The sequence below is a fragment of the Lolium rigidum genome, chromosome 4 (genome assembly GCF_022539505.1).
Source record: "Lolium rigidum isolate FL_2022 chromosome 4, APGP_CSIRO_Lrig_0.1, whole genome shotgun sequence".
Taxonomy (NCBI): domain Eukaryota; kingdom Viridiplantae; phylum Streptophyta; class Magnoliopsida; order Poales; family Poaceae; genus Lolium; species Lolium rigidum.
In genome coordinates, this window is record NC_061511.1 from 194,100,667 (window position 1) to 194,120,677 (window position 20,011).

The 20,011-nt window shown below is 46.1% G+C and overlaps 2 protein-coding genes and 1 pseudogene across 2 annotated transcripts; all 3 read right to left on the bottom strand.

The window, feature by feature from the left end:
- The window catches only part of LOC124647980, a 3,825-nt pseudogene extending 1,832 nt beyond the window's left edge, over positions 1-1,993 (bottom strand).
- On the bottom strand, positions 1,778-2,775 carry LOC124705447 (leucine-rich repeat protein 1-like). Its single transcript, XM_047237167.1, has 4 exons — positions 2,690-2,775; positions 2,429-2,572; positions 2,169-2,240; positions 1,778-2,065 (listed from the first exon to the last, which is right to left on the bottom strand). The coding sequence occupies exons 1-4, from the start codon at positions 2,758-2,760 to the stop codon at positions 2,005-2,007; spliced, it is 348 nt and encodes a 115-aa protein (XP_047093123.1). The 5' UTR covers positions 2,761-2,775; the 3' UTR covers positions 1,778-2,004.
- A 2,878-nt stretch (positions 2,776-5,653) lies between these two features.
- Positions 5,654-13,548, bottom strand: LOC124647982 (leucine-rich repeat protein 1-like). The gene is made up of 5 exons (XM_047187818.1): positions 13,394-13,548; positions 6,642-6,713; positions 6,150-6,221; positions 6,001-6,072; positions 5,654-5,859 (listed from the first exon to the last, which is right to left on the bottom strand). The coding sequence occupies exons 1-5, from the start codon at positions 13,546-13,548 to the stop codon at positions 5,802-5,804; spliced, it is 429 nt and encodes a 142-aa protein (XP_047043774.1). The 3' UTR covers positions 5,654-5,801.
- Positions 13,549-20,011: the final 6,463 nt, after the last annotated feature.

Genomic DNA, 20,011 nt, shown 5'->3' on the forward strand with positions numbered 1-20,011 from the left:
CAAGCCTCAGCCTTGGCCGCACCCCTTAGAGGGTCGGCGCCCAACCCCCTCTCTCCCCAAACCCTAGCGGTCTCTCTCCTCCACCACATCCCGCACGCTTAAGCGCGAAGCTCCGCCGGATTTCTCCACCACCACCGACACCACGCCGTCGTGCCGCCGGATTCAAGAGGAGCTACTACTTCCGCTGCCCGCCGGAACGGGAGGTGGACGTCGTATTCATCAACAACCGAACGTGTGACCGAGTACGGAGGTGCTGCCCGTTCGTGGCGCCGAAGCGATCGTGATCAAGATCTTCTACGCGCTTTTGCAAGCGGCAAGTGAACGTCTACCGCAGCAACAAGAGCCTCATCTTGTAGGCTTTGGAATCTCTTCAAGGGTGAGACTCGATACCCCCTCGTTGCTACCGTCTTCTAGATTGCATCTTGGCTTGGATTGCGTGTTCGCGGTAGGAAATTTTTTGTTTTCTATGCAACGTTATCCTACAGGGCTATGTTCTTTGTCGTAATGATCTAAGTAAATCTCATAGTATTCATCATGATATGTATGTGCATTGTTATGCCCTCTCTATTTGTCAATTGCCCAACTGTAATTTGTTCACCCAACATGTTATTTATCTTATTGGAGAGACACCACTAGTGAACTGTGGACCCCGGTCCATTTTTTTACATCTGAAATACAATCTACTGCAATCATTATTCTCTATTGTTCTTTGCAAGCAAACATCATTCTCCACACCATACGTTTAATCCTTTGTTTACATTAAGCCGATGAGATTGGCAACCTCCCTGTTAAGTTGGGGCAAAGTATTTGATTGTGTTGTGCAGATTCCACATTGGCGCCGGAATCCCTGGTGTTGCGCCACACTACACTCCTTCACCAACAACCTTCACGCGGCCTTCATCTCCTACTGGTTCGATAACCTTGGTTTCTTACTGAGGGAAAACTTGCTCCTGTACCCATCACACCTTCCTCTTGGGGTTCCCAATGGACGTGTGCTTCACGCGTCATCAGAGTCCAATGGACTCCACTCTGGCTGAGGCCATCGAACATCGCCAACGCGCGCCCCGCAAGGCGCTCTTCGCTCGGAAACGCTCCGACGATGGTGTCGGCCCCTCATGTCACGCCGGTGGCTAACAGTAGGCCGCATGACTTCGAGGAACCCCGGCCATAGTAGGCTGCACGACGGTGAGTAGGTACGACCGTCGTAATTTTAGATTAACTCGACTAACCATCTTCGTAAAGATTGTCCTTTTGGCCAATCAATAGTAATGAGATTTTTCTACTTATCTCTGTCACTGCCCGGCGGGCCTGGATACAACCAACGCGGACGTGCGGCACGACTGCGCATTGTTCGCGCAAACGCAAACGCGACACATATTTGGGCACCGTTTGCGTCTCCGTGGACAACCCAATCACTATGCATCGGGCCCTTAAGCCTGGGTGCAGGTGTATTTTTTAACCGCGCGGTCGAAAGCGGTCGCTCCGCCGTCAGGCCATATCATATCCCACAATCCAAATCCAAACACATTGCATCAGCTTTTAAGTTCAACGTTTTGCGAAGAAGAGAAGGTGCTTGCAAATGCTTTTGCTGCTAACAGCCTTTGTTTATTCAGAAGTGCACAACTAGCTGTACGTTGATATCAGCTGCTAACGGTTAATTTGATCACGAATATGTGTTCATGCATGCTGTCTCGTGCTTCAGATATCTGACTTGATCAGAGAATCATATTTCCAGTAGTACCGTGAGACAGAAACACAAAAAGGAAGGCAACGCATTGATTTCATATTTTCATTATGGAGGCTGATATTTACCTCTTGATCGTACGTACAAGAGATAGACACCCACCCTGCTGTAGCACATACACAGAGACATAGCTAATTAAACCTCGCACACTGAATCCAGCTAGCTAGCTAGCTACATCGACCCTCCCAGCTAGCTCTGGTAGTAACCTTGGGCGCCGATTGACGGCTCACGTACGCTGGCCGCCGCCATGTCGATCTAGTCTAGCAGCCGTCGTCGTCCTGCTGCTGGCCGGGGCCGCGCAGGCGCGGGTTGTTGGCGAAGCTGCACGTACGCGGCAAACAAAATGGAGTGAGTATCGCTACAAACACCCGTGGCATTTGTCAGAAGAGAAAGCAGATTTGTACAGTAACAAGCAAGTAAGCACCTGCTGGGAGGAAGGTTCTGAAACGCTCCAGATGTCGGGATGGTGCCGCAGAGGTCGTTGTTCGAGAGGTCCCTGCAGGAGGAAATGGAGGGGGCAATTTAGTGACGGCAGAACACCAGGGCGTCGTGCAATCAATGTGTTAGCACGGTGTAGAGAAATTCAGAGTCAAAAAACGAAACTAAATCATAATCATATGTACCGATCATATAATTCAGATGTAATACTGTATATATGAGCACTTGAGAAAATCATGAGCTTACAGGAATCTCAGCGCGGACAGCTTCCCGAGCGACGCGGGTATCGGCCCCGAGATGCTGTTGTTGGACAGGTCCAGGCTGATGAGGTTACCCAGGTTGCCGAACTCTTCCGGGATGGTTCCCTGAATATTGCTCGCCCGAACCATCCTGGGACGCCAAAAAGATCGAGTCGGTCCTAGTGGCAGGGGTAATAGACAAGGCACGAAAAGCTGGAAGCATACGAAGCAAAGAAGAGGTGCATGTGGGTCAGACAGAAGTGCTCACATGTCCCGTAGCTGGTCTAGCTTGGCGAGCTCCGGCGATAGTGGACCGGACAGGTTCGAATAGCCAAGCATTCTGAGGAAACAAGCAAATCAAAATTTGCAGTGAAAATTAGACGAATGACGAGGCTTCCGTGTTCCGAAAAACATAAAAACCACTAAGTTCATTCATACGCCGCCTTAAGCAGATACGATCAGTGCATGCAGACGGAAGCAATGCATGCAGATGATCCGAGCGGAAAAAGGGAAGCAGGTGGATCAGTGCGAACAATACTTACATGTGGGTGACTCGATTGTTGGCGTCGCAGATGATGTGGAACCAGGTGCAGGGGTCCGCCAGCGTCGGGTCCCAGCTCTGCAGCACGCCGTCGGGGTCCTGCAGCCCGATCCGAAAGGCCTGGAGCGCCACGGCGTCGGGGGACAGGCCCGCCACCGCCAGGGTCGACGCGACCGCCGCGACCAGGACGATCGCGATAACTCCGGCCACCGCGGGCGCCATGGGTGCAGTGCAGGGCAGGGCAGGTGTTGCGAACTTGTGCCCTGAACTGGAGTCATGGCGTGGTTTGGCTGGGGGTTTTAAAGGGGGCGGGCGCGGCGGAGGGTACCGCCTTGTCAGTTGTTGGTACTGCTCTACGCGGAGCTTGGGAAGCAAAATTCCACATACGCTCATCTCGTTTTGTTTTTGTTTGGCCCACTAATAGTATGGCCGTCTTCTGTAACAGTCGGTCCGGAACAGCGTGGTTGTTCCAAAAAATCCACATATGTGCATCGTGCTTTCTTCGCCCACATGGTGTGTTCTAGCTAGAGGCTCTTGCGGGAGTCTCGAGAAATGATACTTCGAAGAAAAAAAGATGTTGTGCATGACAGTAGTCAGTAGACCGGTAGAAGATCTTTGTTTTTGTCAAAATAAAATATGCGGAAAAGGTGAGATTTGGAGCATTTTGAATAAATGAGAAGTGTTAATTATGAATATCTATATTTTCATAGGTAACTCTCTAAAGTCTACCCCTCCTCTCATAAATCTCTCACTAGTAGCATGTGCCGCCATATTTGAAATTTTCGTAAAAAATGCACTTATATTCAGCGCATGTGCATAATAACACATTTTCTCAATTTGGAATTCAAATTAAGAATATGGCTACAAAAGGAAACCTCGCAACGAGGGAGAACATCTATTCCACACCACAAAAAATATTTCCATGGCATGATATCAAGCCTTTTTCAGGCAGTAGGAACAACTAGCAATCATTTTCCTCTAATTCTTGTTGTCGATTTTGATATAGACGGATTGAGAGGGGGTAGGACCCCGTCATCATTTTAATGCATTTCTTACCACTAGTTTCGGTATAGCTAGGTTGTGAGAAGTAGGAACTGGCCATCATTTCCGTCCATTTTTTGTCATAGGTTTTGATATAGTCCACTGAGTTGTCAGATTATTCTATCTAAAAAAAGAGTACCTAGTGCTGAAAGCTCCCACACATTGTTTGGTCTAACTCTTTCTAGGCAGACTTTCCCTTGTTAGACACAAGTAGTTTCCTTTTTATTGTCAAATTATTCTATCAATTGTAATGAAATCCTAGGGCACCTTTTATGGACCGTCGGTTCTGTCGTCATGTATTGCGATTGGTATCGAGTGACCAGACGCATCTTTTTGTCTAGGTCACATACAAATTGGCCACCTTTTGTCTGGATAATTTAGATACACCGGTTCGGCAATGTCTTAGTTGTCATTGTTTTATATGTGTGGCCATCTAAAAAGGTTAACTATTATACTTTTTTAAGCACGATAATTTTCCATCTCCTATATCAAGCACCCATGCGTTTGTATGGATATTATGGGTGTAAAATTGGATGTTGTGCCAGCATGTCTTACGATATATATAGCGTGCATTATCTGAAAAATAGTTGGCTAATCTAGATGAGACAATAAGTGTACTTCTTTTATTAGAGTTACACGTGAAGGTAAGTTTTAAGGGGGTGATTGAGAAAAAAAAAGAGATGTATTATACGTGCACACATATCCTCACGTAGCAACTCTTTCAAGCCTCACCTCATCTGGTCTTAAAACTTCATTTAATGCATGGACATCTGTGTTTTTTTTCTTCTAAATGTGTATGCATAATCTGTGCACATGGATACCTAGCGGCTTTTCACGATAGGAAAAAAAAAACTTCGGTATGTACATTTTATGTTTCATGAATTGATTCATTGATAGTTGGCCACCCACCTTTACCTATCAGTCCAGTATAGCATGATCACTGGTGAGTTGTCTGTCCAGTTACATATAGATTCAAGCCATAAGCAGAGTGATGTTTTTCTTGGAGCCAACATATTGAGGCCGTTGTCAATATCATTCCCATGTAGTCAAGCATGATACTATATACATGTAGACCAAGAATCTGTGCTGTTTGAAATAGAATTGACGATCGAGATGAGTCTTTCCTCACAACTGAGATGATAAAGATAGGTAAGCATTAACCCTTTTTACTCTTTTAACCTGATCTCAGTTGAGTACTATGTGCGTGCTATATATCTTTTTGCCGGAAATGTGCACGGTTTGAGTTCGTATGCACAATGCATGTGATTGTGAAGTTTATTTGTGTCACTGAAAATTGGTTGTTTACCTGCCTTGATATTCTCACAGCCGATTTCGATGTAGCCTGGTTTTCAGTAAGTGCGTTGTACGGTTATACATGCATGGTACCAAAAACTGGGGCTGGTTTGTCCAAACCCGCGGAAACTCATTGTGCATACTATTTGCGAAAGTGGGGCTGGCTGGTCTCACAATGCTGATTCTTGAAACTCATTGCCTCAGTTTTTATGTTCAACGTTTTGCTTTAAATGCTTTTGCTGCTAACAGTTTTTGTTCATTCAGAAGTTCACAGATGTACTCCTACGTTACTGCCAGCTGCTAAACAAAATGATCTACAATCCGGAGGCTGATCACCTCTTGATCAGGACGGCCTGTACAAGAGATAGACACCGACCGTGCTGTGGCACACCCACACACACACAGCTAATTACGTGCATTATCGCATCGACACTCCCAGCTCTTGGTAATTATCCTGGACGCCGACTGACACTTATTCACGCTAGCCGATAGCTGCCAACTCGATCTAGCAGTCGGATCCCTGCTGCTGGCCGGGGATTCGCAGGCGCGGGTTGCCGGCGAAGCTGCACGCGGAAAACAAAATGTAGTGAGTATTGTTTATTAGGTATGGCTATTTTTGAGCTGAGCATCGCCCGCCCCGGGTATGAACACCCCTGGCATTTCTCAGAACAGGAAGCAGACTTGTAACAAACAAGTACCAGTACCTGCTCCGAGGAAGGTTCTGAAACGCTCCGGAAGTTGGGATCGTGCCGCAGAGGTCGTTGTTCGAGAGGTCCCTGCAGGATAAAACGTCGATTAGTGACGTTCACTGGTTCAGAGATCTCTGCCGCAGAGAATCTGCAACCCAACTTACAAAACTTGCAGCTTGGAGAGTCCAGTGAGCTCCATCGGAATCGGCCCGGTCAAACGGTTCTGATATAGCATCCTGCCGTCGTGCAATCAATGTGTAAGCACGGTGTAGAGAAGTTCAGAGTCAAGATCTTTTTAAAATATTACTGTATAATAAAACGAAACTAAATCATAAGCCTATGGGCCCTGAGATGTAACATACTACGAACACTTGAGACAATGATCAGCTTACATGAACTTCAGCGCGGACAGCTTCCCGAGCGACGCGGGTATGGGCCCTGAGATGCCGTTGTCGTACAGGTCCAGGCTGATGAGGTTACCCAGGTTGCCGAACTCTTCTGGGATGGTTCCCTGAATATTGTTCGCCCCAAGCCTCCTGTGGCGCGAAAAAGATCGAGTCGGTCCTATTGCAGGAGTAATTGACACGGCACCAAAAAGCTGGAACCTGGAGGCACACGAAGCAAAGAAGAGGTGGATGTGGGAGAGAACTGCTCACATGTGCTGTAGCTGGTCTAGCTTGGCGAGCTCCGGCGACAGTGGACCGGACAGTTCCTTATAGGCAAGCTCTCTGTTAATAAAAAGAAGAAGAAGCAAAAACCGCGCGTCAGATGAATAATTGGGCAAGCAAATGCAGAGCAGCAGGTCCAGTCAGTCTAGTTCGATTCGAATGTTCGATTCCGGACTCCGGAGGAAGGCCTCGAACAAGGATGGAGTTTTTTTTTTTGCGAGAAAAAAAATACATGCAGATGATCCAAGTGGAAGAAGGGAAGCAGGGAATGGATTCGACAGTGCGGACTCACTCACATGTGGATGACTCGATTGTTGTCGTCGCAGAAGATGTGCACTGGTAGAAAAAAGGGCTTTAGTCCCGGTTCGCAATTGCCATTAGTCGCGGTTGCGCAACCGGGACTAACTAAGCGCGACTAAAGCCCCCCTTTAGTCGCGGTTGCTTACGAACCGCGACTAAAGGTCCGTTCACGTGGGCGGCTAGCGTGCGCCTGGCGAAGGACCTTTAGTCCCGGTTTGTGTCCCCAACCGGGACTAAAGACTATTTCGTTAAAAAAAAAACTTCATTTGGGTTTCTAAATTTTTTTTACTCCGTATTTTTTCTATTTTTTTTAGAATTTCTATTATTTCAGTTATTTGCATAGCTTAGTCTCTATCTACACTTATCTCTAGTCAAATGTAATAACCCAGAACATAGGAACAACGAAGGGTAGATTTAGAAATGGGATGTGCATTTCATTGCAAAACGGGGGAAATTTTCGCGCCTTATTGCAACTAAACCTAAGAGGGATCGAGGTTCTCTCTCATTTTGCACTTAGGGTTAGGCAATGTGAGTTAGGGAAATTTCGACATGATCTCTTTTGTATCTTGTTGATTTGGGGAATGAATTTATTTGACAAGTGTTAATACATTGAACAAAAAGCATTGAGCTAGATAAATAATGAACTTATAACTCAAACACAACTTATAAGTTCAAATGACTTTGAATTTCAAATTGAATATTAAATACAATATTTAATTCAGAATTTAAACATTACATAAATCCAAAAGCTCATAAACAAAAACTTGAGCTTTATTGATCATCAACATAGTCTTTACAATATTCTTGATACAAGAATGGATGAATAATAAACAGAAATGAAAATAAAGATTACAATTTTGTTCCTAAACTAAAATCTAGACTAAATGCTTGAAGAACATCTTCTGGTCATATTCAACTTCAAAACCTGCAAAACAAATCACAAGTGCTAGCCAGGATACTAAGTGTTAGAAATTCAGTTTGGACAGAGTGAAAAACATCACAGAAATTCAGTTTGGTCAGTGAACATTGTCACTGCACACTTGTGCTTGTCCAAAACCTGGACAGCACAAGATAGGATCAGGCAGACCAAAACTGAGCAGCTACAGTGGGCTCAAGTTTCAGCATATGAGAGCACACAGCTCAAGTGTGCTGGGCAGCAACAGCAAGGCAATGCATCAGCTTAGTCACCAAGCAAGCCAGGTCTGTGTGTCAATGCAAGGATAGAAGTAGGGTTCATATAAAAGGGACACAAACCCTAGAAAATCATAACCAGTCGACCAGATAAGGATTCACCAGGTAAGGGTGAAGCAAGAACAAGCTCAGTTCATCCAAGCTCTTGAGCAAGAACAGAACCAACACACACAACCACTCCAACCACCGTAAATCATGGTGACCTCGAGAAGATCATCCAAGATCCGGAGGTGAAGGGCTGTGACACAAACCCAAGTCTGCATCAACAAAGCATTTCTTTCTAGGAGCTGGAACCAGGTATACCTAGTTCCTGGAAGAGAGCCAATGGATCTAATCCATCATATGCATGAACTAAGCATGGGATGAGCAGATGCTCATAGGGGTAGATCATCACTTGGTTTTCACCAAGGATTATCGCTACCAAAAGCTACTAAGATAGAAACCATCCAGATACAGATCATGTGCACAGAAGCTAGAAATCATGCAGATGCACACACTAGCTAGATCACATGCACAGATAGCACCAGTAGATAGCAAAGATTAGCAGCCAAGACTACACAGAAAATCCTAAGCATGCAACCATCAGAAACCCTAGATTTCTTCACAGGCAAGCATATTGGCATTCATATCAAGTATGATTCCCAAATATGCAAGCAAAGGTTGAGTAGCCACAAGATCCAACTTACTAAGTGAGCAATCAGTCAGTAGCAAGGCTACTGAGGTCACATCACACTTAGCACCAATTAAGAGAAAGCCAAATAGATCACATCACTATCCAGAAATGGATTCAGACTTTAATTGCTTGTAAAAGAATCATGAACAGCAAATTCATATACAAGCAAGTCATTTAAATCATCACCGCATAAGCAGCTCATCATAATTTAAGTAATCCAAGCATGAATTTATCACAGATCCATGCTAAGCATTGACGATAACATGCTATTAAGCAACAAAGACAAGTAAGCTAACAAAGACAAATGATGCTTGAGCATCGACATCACAAAGATAATTAAATCATTTAGCCACAGTATTAGCCGTATAGCTATCACTGATAATCAATTGATCAAATAGGTCAATTATAGCAAGCCAAGCTACACAGGAAGTTAGCCAACAAGCAAGGAATGATCCAATGGATCATTAGCTTGCAGAGGAAGCACTGAAGCATATCACAGGCACCACTGGCACTCACAAGTGTCACTGATGCACAGCAGTACACCTAAACAAGCAAGTGTAGATTGCCAGTAAGCATAGCAAGCACATAAGCAATTACAGGATAGCATAGCAAGACCAGTAGCATGCTTAGAGCAAGTGAGGCAATCAACAAATGGCATGTACAAGCAAGCAAGGCAACACTGGCCAGCACTGAAACCGGTGACTTGGTCATAGCTTACGTAAAATGGAAGCACAGGCAGCTTAGGCAACAAGTGCAAGGCTCCGTGTGATCACAAGATCACCGAGGGAGCAATAGAGACAGAAGGAAGAAGAAGCACGTAGCTTGAGAGGCGCAGGCATGGAGAGGAGAAGGAGATGGAGAGGATTACTTACACGCGCCTGGTGGCAGAGGCTATGGCATGGCGAGGCAGTGCTCGCGCGGCCATAGCAGCTGCAAGACCCAGGGAAGACGCCGGCGTTACGCCGACGAGCACGAACACCACAGCAGCACGGCACGGAGACGACGGCACAGGTACTGCAAGCAGCACCCGCGCCAGGTCGGTCTCGGAGGCGCACACGTCGACGGCGAGGGCGAGAGCTCGTCGGAGATCACCCGGCCGCCCAAGGCGATTCTCCACGAGATCCGCAGAGAAGGCGATTCGCCAGGAGAGGAAGCAATCGAGGAAACCACACGGACAGATCGATAGATCGTCTCGCGGCGGTCCAGATCAGGTAGGTGGCGAGGTCAGGGAAGCACGGCGATGGCCGGAGCGAGGCGGCGGCCATGGCGGCGACGCCATCGCCACGGGAGTCGCCAGAGATTAGGGTTAGGTCGAGTGAGTGAGAGGGCCGAGTGAGAGTGAGTGGGGTGGGCCGCTTCGGCGCCACCGAACCCAAAAGGGGACCAGCCTTATTGGGCCGTCCCTGGGTTTAGGTTATTGGGCTGAGCCCAATATAGGTCCAGGGGGGTATTTTGGTCTTTTTACATTTAATAAAAGACCAAAACTTTACCAAATTTTAATAAATCATAAACAACTCTAAAAATCCAATAAAAATTGGATTTATGAATGAAAAATAAATCTTAACAAGAAAAAAATATGAAATGGAATTTATGAAACAAATTCAAAATTATGAATTTTAAGAATTTAAATAATAACTTGGAATTTAAAATTATTATTTCCTTGTATTTAAAATTCAAGGAAAAATCTCAAATAAGTTCAAATACTTATTTTCAAACATTTCAAAATGAAATTCTATTATTCCAAGTCATTCCTTTTGTAAAAGAGTATTTTCCCAGAAAAATACTATATTCCTTTTTATTCCAAAAACTATAGAGGTAACTCTATAATTTTCAACTATTTTTTGAAATGATTAAAGAAATCACCAAGTAAATAGTTTTACTTTGAATTGTTGTACTTTGTGTGAATTAAAATGGTTTATACTTTTAAATCAATTGTAAATTACCGTCAAAGACACAAATCTTAATACAACCCTAAATTGTAATAACTCCACGGGGAAAGAGATTCAACATAAAATAATACATCCATGATTGCATTATTTGGATTTTATAACATTGTCCTTACCGGACAATGATGCTTCTTACAGAACCCGAGGTCCAGGTTCCATCAATCGCATTGAACCGCACTATCTCGCAAGTCCACGAGCAAGTTCACCCTTGCTCATGTCAACTTGATTATTTTCTACTACTTTAATGCAAAGCTATATACTTATCATTCCCGCATCGCAAATGAAATGTTATTTTCCAACTATGAATATGACTATGTGGATGGCAATGGAACCATGGTATGTGTTGATATGGTGGAGGTTCCATTGCAATGGGTTATATCACCCTAGGATTAAATTACCAATGCCGTCCGATGATTCTAGCGCCGTACAAACCGCGTTGACCATGAGATCTATAATGGCTCGGGGAAGCCAGTCGTATCTTTTCCTTCGCACGCCAACGGATTGGTAGAGCCGGCGGGGTGTTGGAGGCACTCGCCGTAGGTTGGGATGGCCTTTTAAATCCCCATCCATTAGTGATGATGGCTCTACGATCTATGAAGGATTGTCCAAAGTACACCATGAGTAAAGCCGTATTATCGGGGAAGTCTACCGGAGGTGTGCGGGTGGACAAAAGGGTGGGTTTGCGAGTCGCGGAGAAGGCGGTGTGGGCTTGGATCTTTATACCCGGCCTCACACCAAAGGAAGTGTGAACGGGGGCAAGTCCTCGCGGATGGCAAAAAGGGTGAGATCTCTTGTGGGAAAAGTAACGCACCTCTCGCGAGTGTATCAAATTGTGGCTGTCACTCCTTGTTCCGGGAAGGAACTGCGAACGCGGCAGAAAGGAACTCCACGAAGTTCTAGTCAACTCCGTGAAGACCGACGGGCATAGTTTTCATAATAAAAGCAACCTTTTGAAGAAATGATTGCAAAACATGCATTGACCCGAGATTTCCCGATCAATGGTCGTAGCTAGTGCATCAAACACCTTTTTATTCTTTTAGAACTTGCTGAGTACCTCTCGTACTCACTTTCTTTCGACACCCTTGCTAGATCGTGATCCGGAAGTGGAGGCCATCAACGATGGAGCACCGTAAGGAAGTTACGAGCTGGTTTACGAAGAACCCGATCTTACCTGGTGGAGTGGAAGGCGTAGACTATGGGATAGTCTACGGACCAGATGACACGGAGGTGGAGGAGTAGTGACATACCCTAGCATCATAGAGCCGAGAAGCGTAGAACTTACCTAAATAAGTTGTTGAGCTCTCTTTTATATTGTTATGAGTTGTAATCGTACTTAAGTAGTATCTTAGGGTGTTCTCATAGGACTCGTGAGAATACCAACTTGTTAAGACAATGTTTGTAATAAAGTATGGAGTGTTATAACCTGCAATGTTTCTGTTGTACCACTCTGAGGGATATGGCAATTTGTGAAGAAGTCCCTTCACAAAGATCATATCAACGACTTGTATACTACAACATGCAGTGGTATGCTGGGTCACCGCATCAAATTACTTACTCGTGGTCAAACTTCCCGCTCGGTCACCCATCCTCCCACTACTCCACCTCTAGCACGCTTAACTTCCGAGTTCCATTCCGTCCCGCATCCAAGTGCTACGCGCACATGTATGTGATACTAGTATCATATCAGTCCTATTAACATGTTGGTCGATGTCCCATTTTTTTATTGTTTGAATTTCAAAAAATTTGTTTTCATAAACAAAAATAATGATGTAATAATAATCGTGAATAAATAAATAAACATTAACTTTTTAATTTTTAAATTTTTAATTTTTTTAAATTTTTTAAATATTTTTTTTGCCAAACCTAAAACCTAAAAATTTGAAAATCTTAAAATTGGGTAAAAGTAATAGTAATCTTTATGTTGGTACAATTATTAATTTTATTTTTTTGAAAAATTGAAAAAATATAAAATCCATAATTTATAGCAAAAACTAAAATCTTCCTGCTTTCATATTTTCATTTGGAATTTTGAGAATCTAAAAATTGGCTAACCGGGTAAACCCGGGTGAATTCGGATGTAACTTTTTCCCAGAATTTTTTTGATATATTATACGTTTTTTTCCGACGTCGTATGCAAAAGTGATTGCGGTTTTACCATTTTTTTAACTTTTTTGCAAAAAAAGTGAAAATTCGAATTTCTTAATTTCTCCGAATAGTAGGTTGCATAACATATAATAATATGAAAACAATTTTTTTTTGAATTTTCTATCATTTTTTTTTGTATTTTACAAACAAAAAAAAGGCGATCCACGAGGGAGGGGGGGTGTGCAGGGTGTGTGGAAGTAAAAAAACTCGGAAAAACCTTTAGTCCCGGTTGGGGACACCAACCGAGACTAAAGGGGCCTTTTAGTCCCGGTTGGTGTCCCCAGCCGGGACTAAAGGTTTTTCCGCCGGCCACATCCCTCCATAGCCCTTTCGTCTCAGATGGAGCATTAGTCGCGGGTCGCCTCACGAACCGCGACTAAAGCCCGTTTAGTCGCGGTTCGAATATTTCCGGGACTAATGGGAGTGGACGGAAGCCTCTTTTTTTCTACTAGTGGTGGTACCAGGTGCAGGGGTCCGGCAGCAACGGGTCCCAGCTCTGCAGCTCGCCGCCGGGGTCCTGCAACCCGATTCGAAAGGCCTGGAGCGCCACGGCGTCGGGGGACGGGTCCGCCACCGCCAGGGTCGACGCGACCGCCGCGACAAGGACGATCGCGAGGGCTCCGGCCACCGCGCGCGCCATGGATGCAGGTCAGGTGTTGCGCTCGCCTGAGTCTGCCTTGGTGTTGCGAACTTGTGCCGCGATGCGTGCTTTCTCAACTGGCGTCATGGCGTGGTTTGGCTGGGGGTTTTGAAGAGGGAAGGGGTGGTGGCACCGCCTTGTCAGTTGCTAGTGCTCTGCGCGTCATGGAGCTTGGGAAGCAAAATTCCACATATGCGCATCGCGTTTTGTTTTTGTTTGGCTCACTAATGGTAGTTCGGCCATTTTTCCTCTCAGTCTTCTGTAACCGTCGGTCGGGAATAGCATGGTTGTTCCAAAAATCCACATATGTGCATCGCGTTTTATTCGCCCACATGGTGTGTTCTAGCTAGAGGCTTCTTCATCTTGCGGGAGTCTCGAGAAAAAATGATACTACCTCCGTTTCAAGGAATAAGGCGCACGCGTATTCTAAGATGAACTTTAACCATAAAAATTGAGCAACAAAATCTTGATTATATTATTTGTAATTAGCACCGTTGGATTCGTATTGAAAAGCACTTTCTAATGATATTAATTTCATATAAAGAATCTTTATATATTTGAAGTTATTCTTGATCAAACAAAAAATACGTAAAACGAGGACGCCTTATTCTTTGAAACGGAGGTAGTACTTTGAAGAAGAAAAAAGATGTTGTGTATGACAGTAGACGGTAGAAGATCTTTGTTTTTGTCAAAATAAAATATGCGGAAAAGGTGATATTTGGAGCATTTTGAATAAATGAGAAGTGTTAATTATGAATATCTATATTTTCATAGGTAACTCTCTAAAGTCTACCCCTCCTCTCTTAAAATCCTAGGGCACCTTTTATGGAAACGTCAGTTATGTCGTCATGTATTGCGATTGGTATCGACTGACCAGGCGCATCTTTTTTGTCTAGGTCACATACAATTGGCCACCTTTTGTCTGGATGATTTAGATACACCGGTTCGGCCATATCTTAGTTGTCATTGTTTTATATGTGTGACCATCTAAAAAGGTTAACTATTATACTTTTTTAAGCACGATAATTTTCCATCTCCTATATCAAGCACCCATGCGTTTGTATGGATATTGTGGGTGTAAAATTGGATGTTGTGCCATCAGTGTTACGATATATATAGTGTGCATTATCTGAAAAATAGTTGGCAATCTAGATGAGACAATAAGTGTACTTCTTTTATTAGAGTTACACGTGAAGGTAAGTTTTAATGGGGTGATTGAGAAAAAAAAAGATGTATTATACGTACACACATATCCTCACGTAGCAACTCTTTCAAGCCTCACCTCCTCTGGTCTTAAATCTTCATTTAATGCATGGACATCTGTGTTTTATTTCTAAATGTGTATGCATAATCTGCGCACATGGATACCTAGCGGCTTTTCACGATAGGAAAAAAAAACTTCGGTATGTACATTTTATGTTTGATGAATTGATGATTCATTGATAGTTGGCCACCCACCTTTACCTATCAGTCCAGTATAGCATGATCACTAGTGAGCTGTCTGTCCAGTTACATATAGATTCAAGCCATAAGCAGAGTGATGTTTTTCTTGGAGCCAACATATTGAGGCCGTTGTCAATATCATTCTCCATGTAGTCAAGCATGATACATGTAGACCAAGAATGTGTGCTGTTTGAAATAGAATTGACGATCGAGATGAGTCTTTCCTCACAAATGAGATGATAAAGATAGGTAAGCATTAACCCTTTTTACTCTTTTAACCTGATCTCACTTGAGTACTATGTGCGTGCTATATCTTTTTGCCGGAAATCTGCACGGTTTGAGTTCGTATGCACAATGCATGTGATAGTGAATTTTATTTGTGTCACTGAAAATTGGTTGCTTACCTGCCTTGATATTCTCACAGCCGATTTCGATGTAGACTGGTTTTCGGTGAGTGCGTTGTACGGTTATACATGCATGGTACGAAAAACTGGAGCTGGTTTGTCCAAACCCGCGGAAATTCATTGTGCATACTGAGTAACATAATGTATAGGCATAAGTCCCGTGTTTTCTCAGGGTTGTACCTGTAATTGTACATGTGTTCGCCTATATATACATGAGCAGCCGGCCCTATTGGTGTTGTGCAATCTCCAATAACTCTTCTACATGGTATCAGAGGCTCTTCGGCCCTGACCTAGCCGCCGCCCCCTCCTCCCTAGGGCGTCGCCGGCCTCCTCCCCTCTCTGACCTAGCCACCGCCCCCTCTCCTCCTTGGGCGCCGCCGGCTCTCCCCACCCCAACCCTAGCCCTAGCCGCTTCCGCACCCTACCACCACCACCGCTTCCGCCATGGAACGCTTCGACTCCTCCGGCTCCGGTTTCAACTCCTCCGGCTCCGGCAGCAGCAACCCCTTCGCCGGCCCCTCCGTCGCTGTCATCCGCGACATCCCCATTGCCGAGCGCGTGCCGGTGAAGCTCTCCACCACCGCTGCCAACTTCTTCCCGTGGAAGACGTACTTCGGGCTGCTCTTCGGCGAGTATGATCTCCTCGATCACGTCGACGGCACCATCGACCTCCTCGCCATGCCGCACGACCCCGAGTGTCTCGCCATCGACGCCACCATCATCTGTTGGTTCTACCAGACCGTCTCCAACGACATCTTTCACACCGTCGTCCGCTACGGCAACTCCGCCCACACGGTCTGGGCTAAGATCACCAGCCTCTTCACCGACAACAAAATCCAGCGGGTCACCTTCCTCCAGCAGGAGTTCTTCGGCACCCACTAGAACGACCTCTCTCTTGAAGAGTACGCCCTCAAGCTGAAGAGTCTCTCTGACGAGCTCCGTGACTTGGAGTTCCCGATCGATGACAAGATCATGCTCTCCACCCTGTCGGCGGGTCTCGGCGAGGATCTCAGCAACGCCGCCTCCAACCTCACGCTCCTCACCACGCCACCTTCGAGCAGGCCGTGGCCTACCTGCGCCTCGAGGAGCGCCGCCTCAAGCATCTCCGGGCTCGGGCGGCCCACACCGCCTTCGTCGCTGGCTTCTCCCGTGGTGCCCAGACCCCCGCTCCCCGCGCTCCTGCGCCTCGTCCCATGGGTCCGCCGCCGGGTTTCCCCGCCGCCGGCCAGCCGCCCGGTCAGACCGGACCGTGGACCGGCCAGTCCGGCCACCAGGCCGGCCAGACCGGCCCCTGGACTGGCCACGCCGGCGCCCAGGCCGGCCAGACCAGCCCCTAGACCGGGCAGCCGGCTCCTTCTGGCGGTAGCCGCCGCGGCCGTCGTCGCCGTGGCGGTGGCAACGGCGGTGGCAACGGTGGTGCCAATGCCCCCGCCCCCGCGCCTCGTCCTCCGCAGTACACCGCCCCTCCGCCATGGACTGCCGGTCACAACCCGTGGACCGGGGTTGTTCACGCCTACTCCATGCCCGTGCCGCGCGCCCCCTACCCGGGCATTATGGGGCCGCGTCCTGCCACCCACCGGGCGTTCTACGCGGCGCCCCAGCCTGCCCCGGCCTACGCCGCCCCCCCACCCCCCGGCGCGGCCCCGTGGGATCCCGCGCTCCTGACCGCCCTCCAGAGCGCCCCCTCCGCTGGGGCGTATGGTGGCGGTGGCGACTGGTTCATGGACACCGGTGCTTCCGCGCATATGGCTGCGCACCCCGGTAACCTCTCATTTTCTACACCCGCTTCCACTTCCTCTCGCATCATCGTTGGCAACGGTCATGCTCTTCCTATTACTCATACTGGTTCTGTCTCTTTTCCTTCCACTTCCACTCCTCTCTCACTCCATAACGTTCTTGTTTCTCCTGACTTGATTAAAAATCTTGTTTCCGTTAAGTCTTTCTATCGTGATAACCCTGTGACTGTGGAATTTGACGCTTTTGGTTTCTCTGTCAAGGATGGTCGTACCCGGATACTCCTCCACCGATGTGACAGCCCCGGCGATCTCTACCCCGTTGGCGCGGCCTCCACCACCATCGGCCGCCCACTCGCCCTCTCCGCCGGCGTCGATCTTTGGCACGCCCGTCTTGGCCATCCTAGCTCCGCCACTCTGCGTCAAATAATGCAAGGCTTCTCCTTTACTTGTAATAAAATGGGGTCTGATGGCGTGTATTTCACACGTTCGTTGGGCAACCCCAAGAGGAAGGTATGATGCGCACAGCAGCAAGTTTTCCCTCAGAAAGAAACCAAGGTTTATCGAACCAGGAGGAGCCAAGAAGCACGTTGAAGGTTGATGGCGGCGGGATGTAGTGCGGCGCAACACCAGAGATTCCGGCGCCAACGTGGAACTCGCACAACACAACCAAAGTACTTTGCCCCAACGAAACGAGTGAGGTTGTCAATCTCACCGGCTTGCTGTAACAAAGGATTAACCGTATTGTGTGGAAGATGATTGTTTGCAGAGAAAATAGTAAAACAAGTATTGCAGCAGATTTGTATTTCAGTATTAAAGAATGGACCGGGGTCCACAGTTCACTAGAGGTGTCTCTCCCATAAGATAAAAGCATGTTGGGTGAACAAATTACGGTCGAGCAATTGACAAATAGAGAGAGCATAACAATGCACATACATGACATGATAAGTATAGTGAGATTTAATTGGGCATTACGACAAAGTACATAGACCGCCATCCAAGCTGCATCTATGCCTAAAAGTCCACCTTCGAGGTTATCGTCCGAACCCCCTCCGGTATTAAGTTGCTAAACAACGAGACAATTGCATTAAGTATGGTGCGTAATGTAATCAACAACTACATCCTCGGACATAGCGCCAATGTTTTATCCCTAGTGGCAACAGCACAACACAACCTTAGAACTTTACATCACTTGTCCCAGGTGTCAATGCGGGCATGAACCCACTATCGAGCATAAGTACTCCCTCTTGGAGTTAAAAGTAAAAACTTGGCCAGAGCCTCTACTAGAAACGGAGAGCATGCAAGATCATAAACAACACATGTATAATAACTTGATAATTAACATGACATAGTATTCTCTATCCATCGGATCCCGACAAACACAACATATAGGATTACATATAGATGATCTTGATCATGTTAGGCAGCTCACAAGATCTAACAATGAAGCACAATGAGGAGAAGACAACCATCTAGCTACTGCTATGGACCCATAGTCCAGGGGTAGACTACTCACTCATCACTCCGGAGGCGACCATGGCGGTGTAGAGTCCTCCGGGAGATGATTCCCCTCTCCGGCGGGGGTGCCGGAGGCGATCTCTGGATCCCCCGAGATGGGATCGGCGGCGACGGCGTCTCAGTAAGGTTTTCCGTATCGTGGCTCTCGGTGCTGGGGGTTTCGTCACGGAGGCTTTAAGTAGGCGGAAGGGCAAGTCAAGAGGCGGCACGGGGGGCCCACACCATAGGCCGGCGCGGCCAGGGGTGGGGCCGCGCCGCCCTAGGGTTTGGCCACCCCGTGGCCCCTCTTCGTCTCGTCTTCGGACTTCGGAAGCTTCGTGGAAAAATAGGCCCCTGGGCTTTGATTTCGTCCAATTCCGAGAATATTTCGTTACTAGGATTTCCGAAACCAAAAACAGCGAGAAAACAGACAATCGGCACTTCGGCATCTTGTTAATAGGTTAGTTCCGAGAAAATGCACAAATATGACATAAAGTGTGCATAAAACATGTAGGTATCATCAATAATATGGCATAGAACATAAGAAATTATCGATACGTCGGAGACGTATCAAGCATCCCCAAGCTTAGTTACGCTCGTCCCGAGCAGGTAAAAGCGATAACAAAGATAATTTCTGAAGTGATATGCCATCATAACCTTGATCATACTATTTGTAAACATATGTAGTGGATGCAGCGATCAAAACAATGGTGATGACATGAGTAAACAAGTGAATCATAAAGCAAAGACTTTTCATGAATAGTACTTAAAGACAAGTATTAATAAGTCTTGCATAAGAGTTAACTCATAAAGCAATAAATCAAAGTAAAGGTATTGAAGCAACACAAAGGAAGATTAAGTTTCAGCGATTGCTTTCAACTTGTAACATGTATATCTCATGGATAATAGTCAACATAGAGTGATATAACAAGTACAATATGCAAGTATGTAAGAATCAATGCACGGTTCACACAAGTGTTTGCTTCTTGGGGTGGAGAGAGATAGGTGGACTGACTCAACATAAAAGTAAAGAGAATGGTCCTTCAAAGAGGAAAGCATCGATTGCTATATTTGTGCTAGAGATTTTATTTTGAAAACATGAAACAATTTTGTCAACGGTAGTAATAAAGCATATGAGTTATGAAAGTTATATCTTACAAGTTGCAAGCCTCATGCATAGTATACTAATAGTGCCCGCACCTTGTCCTAATTAACTTGGACTACCGGATCTTTGCAATGCACATGTTTTGACCAAGTGTCACAATGGGGTACCTCCATGCCGCTTGTACAAAGGTCTAAGGAGAAAGCTCGCATTTTGGATTTCTCGCTTTTGATTATTCTCAACTTAGACATCCATACCGGGACAACATGGACAACGAGATAATG

Excerpts from the sequence above, each read along its gene's own strand:
- LOC124647982 (XM_047187818.1), bottom strand. The coding sequence starts at position 13,548 with ATGGCGCGCGCGGTGGCCGGAGCCCTCGCGATCGTCCTTGTCGCGGCG. Across the intron at positions 6,714-13,393 it reads GAGCTGCAGAGCTGGGACCC|AGAGCTTGCCTATAAGGAAC; the intron begins GTTGCTGCCGGA and ends TTTTATTAACAG. Across the intron at positions 5,860-6,000 it reads CAGAACCTTCCTCGGAGCAG|CTTCGCCGGCAACCCGCGCC; the intron begins GTACTGGTACTT and ends TTCCGCGTGCAG.
- LOC124705447 (XM_047237167.1), bottom strand. The coding sequence starts at position 2,760 with ATGCTTGGCTATTCGAACCTGTCCGGTCCACTATCGCCGGAGCTCGCC. Across the intron at positions 2,573-2,689 it reads CTAGACCAGCTACGGGACAT|GATGGTTCGGGCGAGCAATA; the intron begins GTGAGCACTTCT and ends TTGGCGTCCCAG. Across the intron at positions 2,241-2,428 it reads CTGTCCGCGCTGAGATTCCT|GGACCTCTCGAACAACGACC; the intron begins GTAAGCTCATGA and ends TTCCTCCTGCAG.